A 10,871-nucleotide genomic window follows, 5' to 3' on the forward strand; every position below is an offset into this window, starting at 1 on the left:
GAAAAATACCAATACAAAATAAATAAATAAATAAATAAAAATAAGTCACTGAACAGTGATTTATCTGTGGGATAGGTTGTGTTTGCTGCTTCTATGGTAATTTGTACTTCTAGCTCACTATATGAAGACTTTATTTGTGTGAGGAAATGTATGCAATGAAAATGTGCCAAAACCTTTTTGAGTGATATTTTTCTTTTGTGTTACTTTATAAATTTTCTTTTACAGTGATATTATTTTTTTGGTGAGTAAAAATGATAAAATGAGATTGTAAGAATGACACCAAAGGCTTTTTATATTAGAAAAACAATAACTGACTCCTAGATTAAAATCAGAATGAACCATACTAGCCAAAGCAGCTATGTGGCCACCTTATGTGCCAGTAACATTTCTGTGCTTTGTTTCTCTTTCAGATTCAAACAGTGGTCTCATAACTGGTAAGTCCTGTGATGGGTTTGCTTAAACAGTAAGTATCTACTTATAATAAGTGATATGTTAAAAGAAGTCAAAATATCTTTTAAGTTTAATTAAAATTAATGTAAGTTTAGGGCAGTAGTTCTCAACATGTAGGTTGCGATCCCATTTCACAGGGGTCACCTAAGACAATCAGGAAACAGGTATTTACATCGTGATTCATAACAGTAGCAAAATTACAGTTAAATGAAGTAGCCATGAAAATAATTTTATGGTTGGGGTCACTACATGAGGGACTACACGTGGGTCACAGCAGTAGGAAAGCTAAGAACCGCTGGTTTTGAGTGACACGAGATTTGCATCCTCATGCGCATTGAGGAACCTCATCTTTGAATCATTTGAGTGAGCAAACATTCTTCACTATCAGCAATTCTTTATTTTAACATTTCAGGAGAGTCAGCTCCCTCTTTGCTTTGTACCCAGAAATATGTTTCTGGGTAGTCATCCTGATAATTTGTATATTAAAGTTACGTGAGTAAATTGTGTGTCTGGAGATAGAAGGATATTGTCTTTACCTTTGTTTCTGTTACTGTGATAAAAGCAACTTAGAGGAGAAAGGGGCTCTTATTTTTAGCTAATAATTACAGGATCTCATCCATCATTATGGGGAAATCAGGATGGCAGGAACTTGAAGCAGCTATTCACTCCACAGTCAGGAACCTTTCTTCGTCCTTGTACAGTTCATGATCCCTTGCCTGAGAATGATGCCACCTGCGTATGTGTGTGCAAGGCTGAGGTGCCACGTTAATAAATGTTCTTAAGACACCTCCCTCAGACATACCCATAGGCCAACCAGAGCTAGATGATTCCTCACTGAGACAGTCTTCTCAAATGACTCTAAACTGTGTCAAGTTGTCCATTTAACCAGCACAAATAGATTTATACAGAGTTTGATACCAAGGGGATTTCTATTGCATAGAGTGGCCTGTCTCATGCCTCCATTAAAGACTTGGGTAAACTGTGTATGCTGAGCCAAGCAGCACGATTGCTATGAAGGGCTGTGTTATTGGGAAGAAGCTGATAGAATGCTCTGGTCACCCGATAACTATAGTACTGTGGTTATAGGTCTGATGTTCTAGATTAAAACCAGGAATGAACAGAACCTGGAGTTAACAGAACCAGTACATGGAAAAGAATCAGTGGAAACCAATAATGGAATTAGCTATTAAGACAGAGTTTAAAATTTCCATATTGTGTTTTTCATTTAATTATTTTGTTTTCTTGTTCAGGTATTGTCATTGGAATGATCATCGTTATTTTATTCATCATTGCTCTCTGTTGTTTGATTCAGAAGAAAAAAAAAAAAGAGTGAGTATAGCCACATTCCTAAAAAAACTGTCGCAGGGAGCTGTGGTCTGTACCTATGTCCTAATATTCTGCTGGCTTAGACAGGATAGCCATGGGTTTGAGGCCTGTCTGAGTCACAGAATAATACCCGGGCTCAAACAAACAAAACAAAACTAACCTGGGAAGGTGACTTGGTGGTGAAAGCACTTGTATGGCAAGTATGACGACCAGAGTTTGGATCTCAGCACCCATGTATTTGCCTGGTAGACATGGTGGCCCTCCCATAATTCCAGTGCTCAGAAGGTGGAGACAATGGATCTCCTGGAACAAGTTCACTAGACATACTTGCCATATAAGTTTGATCTGGGTTTTAGTGACCTTGTCTCAGTGGAATAATGAGGAAAGCAAAGAGGAAGACTCCTAACACATCACATATATAACCCTCACATATGCAAATATATATATGCAGAAAGGGGGTGGGGTAGAAAAAGAGAGAATATAAAGGAAAAATTTGAATCTGCAAATTTTATGTTCCTTCTCCTGGAAGGCAAAGCAGATTAAAAGAAAGCAACAGAACAGACCTCCATAAAGACAGATGTGATAATTCTCAGGAAGGTAGCCTTGGTTACACAAAATAGTATGTTTACACCAAAAGACATATATATGGTAAGTCATTGTAAATTTGTGTGTGTGTATGCACGTACAGGTACACGTACACACACACACACACACACACACACACACACACACACACACACACGCTAACAACATAACACCAACATGGTAGTGAGCGGATAACTTGTGGAAGTCAGGACCCAAGATCAAACTCAGATCATCAGGCTTGGCAGCAAGCACCTTTACTCACTGAGCCATAATGCCAGCCCACCAGCACTTAAAAAAAAAAATTAGGTAAAAAGAAACAACCTTTTAAGAAGAAATTGAAGAAAGAGAAAACAGGCAGGAGTTTCTTAAAAAGTGTTAAAGATTTTTAAAGGTATGAAGCTGCTGACACCTTATTATGGTGGACATGCAGCAGATGCCGACCTGTAAACATAGAACTGATCAGAGCTCCAGAAGCTGAGTGGGGTACCCTATAGCATGCACGTCTTAGACTACCAGTGTAGAAGCACTGAAACTTGGCTCCTCCTGACACACAGGGTGCTTGAAATATTTACGAAATGAGTAAACTTGTCAGCCATTGCTAAGAGTGTTGCAAAAGAAAGCTTGTTACTATAATCACCTACCAAATCAGAATGCATTGTAACTAGTCCTAACAGCTCATGTCTACTGTTCTAATGAATCAACCATCTCTGTCTACATGGGTAACTAGAAAAACACAAAACTGAGTAGCTTAGAAAATAAGCATTGATTTTTTTTTTTTTTCACAGTTCTGGCTGGAGAGCCTACTTGCTACTTAGTGAGAGTCAACTTCCCAATTAATAAATTGCAGTCCTTTTACTTGTCGCCACATAGAAGGAAAAAGATAGGAAAACTATGAGCTCTCACAAGGGCACCAATCTCCACCCTAAGGGTTTCACCCTCAGGAATCAATTATTTCTCAAAGGCTTGCCTCATACTATCACACTGGGGTTTGGGATTTCAATCAGTCGTTTAGGGAGTCCATCGTCATACATCGTCATACATCGAATTTGGCAACATTTGTCACATCAATGATCTCACATGACACACCCTAATCCCCAGCTTTCCCAAATTCAGAATATCTACTCGTGTAATTCCATTCCTGACTCCAATTAAGGAATTCTTCCTTTATTCTAGCTTAGTTTAAAAAAAAAAGCAAAACCAAATAAAAACATTGCCTTACAAATTATAGTGATGCTCGAGGGATTTTGAAAAACTCCTATCTTCCCACTCTATTATTCATTAAGTTCCATGCTCTTCTACTCCCTCCTTCCCAGATCATCAGTTACTTGTGAGCAGGAAATACCTACATTCACACAAAATTACTGTTTTATTCATTTCTTCTTCTCCCCTAAAATACATGCAACCTTCCCTCCGTCCACTTCTCCCAGTTCCCATCCCTCACCTCCCCTCTCCCCCAGAACCACTACTCCTCTGTTTTCCTTCAGAAAAGAGCAGGCCTCCTCATGATATCAACCAAACACAGCATAGCATGATGCAACAAGGCTAGATTCAAACCTTCATATCATGGCTGCACGAGACAACCCAGTAGGAGGAAAAGGTCCTGAGAGTAGGCAAAAGAGTCAGAAACACCCTCTCCCGCTCTTAGAAGTTTCATTATGTGGATATCCCACATTTTCTTTATCCATTCTTTGGTTGAGGGACATCTAGGTTGTTTCCAGTTTCTGGCTTTTATTAATAAAACTGCTGTGAACATAGTTGAGCAAGTGTCCTTGTGGTAGTATGGAGCATCTTTTTGGTATACACTCAAGAGTGGTATATCTTGGTCTTGAGGTAGGTTTGATGACCAATTTTCTGGGGAATAGCCATGTTGATTTCCATAGTGGCTGTACAAGTTATGGAAGAGTGTTCCCCTTTCTCCACATCCTCACCAGCATTAGCTGTCACTTGTGTTTTTTAACATTTCTTAAGTGTTTCTTAGCCATTTAAGATTCTTCTATTGAGAATTCTCTGTTTAGGTCTGTACCCTATTTGTTAATTGGATTGTTTGGTTTTTTTTTGGGGGGGGAGGTCAGAGTTGGTATCTAGTTTCTTTAGTTCTTTATATATATATATTATATATATAGTTCTTTAATATATTTTATATATTAGCCCTCTATCAGATGTGGTAAAAAACTTTTTTCTTTTCTTTTTTTTTTTTTTTTTTTAACCAACTTTGTCCTATTGACAGTGTTCTTTGCCTTACAGAAGCTTTTCAGGCTCATGAGGTACCGTTTATTAATTCTTGATCTTAGTGCCTATGCTATAAGGGTTCTGTTTAAGAATTTGTCTCTTGTTCCAATGTGGTCAAGGCTGTTCCCTACTTTCTCTTCTGTCAGATTCAATGTGTCTGATTTAGTGTTGAGGTCCTTGATTCACTTGGACTTGAGTTTTGTTCAGGGTGATAAATATGGATCCATTTGCATTCTTCTGCCTACATACATCCAGTTAGACCCGCACCATTTGTTGAAGACACTTTCTTTTTTCCATTATGTATTTCTAGCTTGTTTATCAAAAATCAGATGTTCCTAGGTGTGTGGGTCTTTGATTCACTTCTATTGATCAATTTGTCTCTTTTTATGCCAATATTGTGCACTTTTTATTACTGTATCTCTGTAGTACAGCTTGAATTCAGGGACAGTGATACCTCCAGAAGTTCTTTTATTGTACAGGATTGTTTTAGCTACCTGAGGGTTTTTTTTCCCCTCATGTAAAATTGTTCTTTCAAGGTCTGTTAAGAATTGTATTGGAATTTTGATGTAATTGCCTTGAATCTGTAGATTGTTTTTGGCAGGATGGCCATTTTTATATTGTTAATTCTACCATGAACATGGGAGATGTTTCCATCTTCTGATCTCTTCTCCAATTTCTTTCTTCATAGACTTGAAGTTTTTGTCATACAAGTTTTTGTCTTTCACTTGCTCGGTTAGGGTTACCCCAAGATATTTTATATTGTTTGTGGTTATTGTAAAGGATATTGTTTCCATGATTTCTACCCACCCCCCTCTTTTTGAGACAGGGTTTCTCTGTATTGCTTTGGAGCCTGTCCTGGAACTCACTCTGTAGACTAGGCTGGCCAGATATCCCAACCTACCTCTGCCTCCTGAATGCTAGGATTAAAGGCATGTGCCACCAATGCTAAGGTGTTTCCATGATTTCTTTCTCAGTCAGTTTGTCATTTGTATGTAGGAGGGCTACTTGTTTTTTGGGTTTTGTTTTTGTTTTTAGTTCATCTTGTATTAAGCCATATTGCTGAAGGTGTTTATCAGTGGTTGGTATCACTGTTAATTTTTGTGGTCACTTATGTATACTATTTGAATGTCATCCGCAAATAACGATACTTTGCCTTCTTCCTATCCATTTTGTATCTCCTTGATCTCTTTCAGCTGGCTTATGTCTCTAACTAAAAGTTCAAGTACTATATTGAATAGGTATGGAAAGAGTGGACAGCCTTGCCTTGTTTCTGATTTTAGTGGAGTTGCTTTGAGTTTTTCGCCATTTAATTTGATGTTGGCTATAGACTTGCTATAAATTGCCTTTTTGATTAGGTATGTTCCTGTATCCCTGATCTCTCCAAGACTTTTATCATGAAGGGGTGTTGGAGTTTGTCAAAGACTTTATTTGGGGGGGAGGCATCTAGTGAGATGATCATGTAATTTATTTTCTTTCAGTTTGTCTATATGATGGATTACATTGACTGATTTTTATGTGGTAAACCATCCCTGCATCTCTGGATGAAGCCTACTTGGTCATGGTAGATGATCTTTTTGATGTGTTCTTTTATTCAGTTGCAAGTATTTTATTGAGTATTTTTGCATCTATGTTCATAAGGGAAATGGGTCTATAATTCTTTGTTGAATCTTTGTATGGTTTGGCTATCAGGGTAACTGTGGCCTCATAAAGTGAATTTGTCAATGTTCCTTTTGTTTCTATTTTGTGTAATAATTTGAGGAGTAATGACATTAACTCTTCTTTGAAAAGCTTCTCCTTAGGAGACTTTTAATGACTACTTCTGTTTCCTTAGGGGTTATAAATGTATTTAAGTTGTTTATCTGATCTTGTTGTCAATTGGAAACATCTATTTCTTTAAGATTTTCAAATTTTGTGAGTTCAGGCTTTTAAAGTATCACTTGATGATGATTTGGATTTTCTCTGTTGTTATGTCCCTCTTTTTCTTTCTGATTTTGTTAATTTGGATAGTCTCTCTGTGTTTTAATTAGTTTGGATAAGGGTTTGTCTATGTTGTTGGTTTTTCTCAAAGAACCAACTCTTTGTTTCATTGATTCTTTGTAATGTTCTCTTTGTTTCTATTTTATTGATTTCAGCCCTCATTTTATTTCCTGCCCTCTACTCTTCTTGGGGGGGGGGTGTCTTGTTTTCCTTCTAGAGCTTTCAGGTGTGCTGTTAAGTTGCTAGTATGGGATCTCTCCATTTTTTGTTTTGTTTTGTTTTGTTTTAATGTAGGCATTTAGTGCTATTAACTTTGCTTTTAGCACCACATTCATTGTGACCCATAAGTTTGGTTATGTTGTAGATTTGTTTTCATTGATTTTTTAGAAGTCTTTAATTTTTTTCTATCTTGACCCAGTAGTCATTGTTAGATTTCCACGAGTTTGTAGGCTGCCATTTTTGTTGTTGAAGTCAGCTTTAATCCATGATGGGATGGAGTTATTTCAATTTTCTTGTATCTATTGAGGTCCATTTGCTTGGAAAATCTTTTTCCAACCCTTTACTCTGAGGTAATGTCTATCTTTCATGCTGAAATGTGTTTCTTGTATGCATCATAAGTTTGGCTCCTGTTTTCACATCCATTCTGCTAGTCTATATCTTTTTTATCAGGGAATTGAGTCCATTGATATTGAGAGATCTCAGTGGTCAAAGATTGTTAATTCTTGTTATTTTGTTGTTGTTGTTGGTGGTGGTGGTTTTTTTTTTTTTTTTGTGTGTGTGTGTGTGAATGTATGTATGAATGTATGTATGTCTGCTTCCCTTTTGGTTTTGCTGGTGTGAGATATTTATTTTTTGTGTTTTCATGTGTGTAGTTACCCTCCTTGGGTTGGAGTTTTCCTTCTAGTATCTTCTGTAGGGCTAGAATTTGTGGGTAGCTATTGTTTAAATTTGACTTTATCATGGAATAATTTGTTTTCTCTATCTGTGGTGATTAGAAGTTTGTTGTGTAAAGTAGTCTGAGTTGGCATCCCTGGTCTCAGTCTTCAGGGCATCTATCCAGGCTTTTATGGCTTTGAGAGTCTCCATTGAGAAGTCAGGTGTAATTCCATTAGGTTTGCCTTTATATGTTACTTGCCCTTTTTCTTTTGCAGCTTTTAATAATCTTTGTTCTGTATATTTAGTGTTTTGACTATTATTTGGCAAGAGAATTTTTTTCTTCTCCAGACTATTTGGTGTTCTCTAAGCTTCTTGTACTTTTGTAGGCACGTTCTTCTTTAAGTTAGGAAATCTTTCTCCTATGATTTTGCTGAAAGTATTTTCTGGACCTTTGAGCTGGGATTCTTCTTCTATTCCTACTATCCTTAGGTTTGGTCTTTTCATAGTGTCCCAGATTTCCTGGATGTTTTATGTCAGGAAATTTTTAGATTTAATGTTTTCTTTGACTGATGTATCTATTTCTTTCATCATATTTTCAGTTCCTGAGATTCTCTCTTCCATCTCTTGTATTCTGTTGTTGATGCTTGTGTCTGTAGCTTCTGTTCCCTTACCTAGATTTTTTTATTTCCAGAATCCAGTCGGTTTATGTCTTTATTGTTTGTATTTCCATTTTCAGGTCTTAAGCAGTTTCACTCATTTCATTCAACTGCTCTTTCTAGCTTTCTCTAATGGATTTGTTCATTTTCTCTAATTTTTTTTTGTTCGGCTTTTCCTCAATTTCTTTAAGGGAATTTTTCCTTTCTTCCTTAATACTGTTTAGACTTCTCCATTCAGAGCTGTTGACCTTGTTCTCTTGCTGTTTCTAACCATGCCCAGATCTATACAAAGTAGCCTTCTTGTCGAATCAGAGAAAATATTGACAACTTCCTTGGTACGATATTTGAAGTAACAAAACTCTTAGAGCCATTATCTATAAAAGCACTTTCCTATGTTTGTATTACCACTAATAACCAACCAGAGGGCATTCTTTAAGCAAGCCCCTCACCCATATGTGCCATTCACCACTTACGCACGGCTTGTCTCACTACTACATCACCACACTTCACTCTTCTTTATCTTCAGTCTCACACTGGCTGTGTGCTAGAGAAACTGCCCCGTGATTCATGGTCCCTCTGTGCTTCTGTCAGTCTTAGAGGGTAAAGAGGAGTTGAGTGGTGAGGAGTAGTGGTAAGTGAGTTAACTGTGTCTTTCATTCTTCAACTCTAATACCAACTCACAAGTAATCCAGCATGTATATATTTGTTATTTACGTTATATAACATACTTGCTAAGTAATCCCAGAAGACACAGTGTAGAATTTCTGATGAAAACATCTCGGGCTTATAGTCAGACCTGAGTGCATTGTCAGTCACCAGCTATGAATCACTGGGCAAAACACTGACCATCAGGCTTCATCTTCCTTGCCAATGAGATAATAGCTCCTATCTCACTGAACATAGTACTATGCTTATTACAATGAATGCCAGAAAATGTTAGCTATTATTCATATAGTTGCTGATTTTAAAAGTAATTAAATATTTTTGTTTTCTGTAAGTTACTACATCTAGTCATCCCTCATCTGAAGGCCGTTGGTTCTAAAATTCTCAGATACCAAAGTCTTTGGTTATTCAGATACCTTAATAAAAATGGGTAGTACTGGAGACTAGAGAGATAACTCAGCTGTTAAGAGCACTTGCTGCTCTCAAAGAAGACCAGGGTTCAGTTCCTGCTTCTGACCTCTAAGCGTGTTAGATATACAGATGGTGTACCTACATACACACAGGCACTCACACCTACACATAAAATAAAAAATTTGAAAGGCCAGTCAATGGTGGCCCATGCCTTTAAACCCAGCACTTGGGAGGCAGAGGCAGGCAGATCTCTGTGAGTTCAAGGCCAGCCTGGTCTACAGAGCTAGTTCCAGGACAGCTAGGGATGTTATACAGAGAAACCCTGTCTCTAAAATCAAACAACAACAACAACAACAACAACAACAACAAAAAAAAATGGATAGTACTTTACTGTAACTCTCTATATATCTTAATTATCTCTAAATTACTTGTGATACTATAGTACAATAAACTTCCCAACATCACTAATGATCACAGAGCACAATGATACTTATCAGGTTACAAAGCTATTAGTATGTAAAGTTGTCAGATCTCGTGGGACACCTATTTACTAGCCAAAATTATTTCAGAAATAGTAAGATGTATTGTTTAAGGTGTAGACACACATATATAGACAAGCTAAGGTTTGACATAATGGGTTTAGTATTTCCTAATTCAAGATTTTACTTAGTGAAATTATAACAAATCTCAAAATGAAAGGCACTAATTATTTTCAAAGCTGAAACATGATTCATATAGTTTTCCTTTTATTTCCCCCCTACCAATTAGCAAAACCTCCGACGGCAAGTGTAAAGGAGTGAGTATCCATTTAAATCCTCAAGAAGACAGCTGTAATCACCCTCAAGCTCTGCTCTCAAGTCAGGAGAACAGCAGGTACCTATGCACATCCTGAGTTCAGAATGTTTACGGCAACTAAGATTCAAAAATAGAAACAGTTCAAACAGGATGTTATACACAGAAGTTGGAAACTCCTTCTTGAGCTGGATCACTGCCATTTTTATGATTTTGTTTGGTAACTTGTCAAGGTGTGTCCTGTGACCCTTTCTGGGGTCGTGGGCTTTGCTTTTCCTGGAAGCCAAGCACCTGATCCTTAGGGTATTCCCACATACTGATGTGGGTGTCTTTATCTCTTTCCCAATTTCTGATTATCACTAATTTCCATACCTCACTTGGCTTCCTGTGACTCCCACTCCCCTCCACACCCACTTATTTATTTGTTTGTTTGTTTGTTTAATTTTTGAGGTAGGGTTTCTGTGTGTAACCCTGGCAGAATATTCTGGAACTCACTCTTAGACTCAGAGATCTGTCTGCCTCTGCCTCCCAAGTACTGGCCTTAAAGGCGTGCTCCACCACCGTCTGACTTCACTCTTTCTCTTCTTTCTGTCCTCCACTGCAGTGATTTCCATCTCTAACTCATCATTCCCCTCATCCATGCATCCTCACCACATCCCTTATATGGCAAATACTAGCCAAAGGTTTGTACAACTGAATGTAGCATGATGATGTAACTGAACATTGAGTCACCGAACTAAAAACAAAATGATTCCAAGGATCCAACTGCAATCTGGGCCAAATGCAGCTGGCCATTTGCATTGTATAAGTCATTCTAATTGCACTTCCTCACCTAGTCATGCTGTCAGTGGCTGCTTTCCAACCTAGTAGCAGTTGAGCGGTGAATCAGGCCCAGAAGTCAAATGC

General features: G+C 37.6%; 1 protein-coding gene across 2 annotated transcripts in view; it reads left to right on the forward strand.

Moving 5' to 3' along the window:
• The window catches only part of Cr1l (complement C3b/C4b receptor 1 like), a 48,269-nt gene extending 37,856 nt beyond the window's left edge, over positions 1–10,413 (forward strand). The window contains exons 7-9 of one of the 2 annotated variants that reach the window (XM_027416580.2): positions 411–434; positions 1,701–1,779; positions 9,942–10,413. In XM_027416580.2, coding sequence (XP_027272381.1) covers positions 411–434; positions 1,701–1,779; positions 9,942–10,065 — 227 coding nt within the window. In that variant the 3' untranslated portion in view covers positions 10,066–10,413. The remainder of the gene's footprint in view (positions 1–410; positions 435–1,700; positions 1,780–9,941) is intronic. The other variant, XM_027416579.2, reaches the window with a different exon arrangement.
• The last annotated feature ends 458 nt before the right edge of the window (positions 10,414–10,871 follow it).

This window comes from Cricetulus griseus, chromosome 5 (genome assembly GCF_003668045.3).
Source record: "Cricetulus griseus strain 17A/GY chromosome 5, alternate assembly CriGri-PICRH-1.0, whole genome shotgun sequence".
NCBI lineage: Eukaryota > Metazoa > Chordata > Mammalia > Rodentia > Cricetidae > Cricetulus > Cricetulus griseus.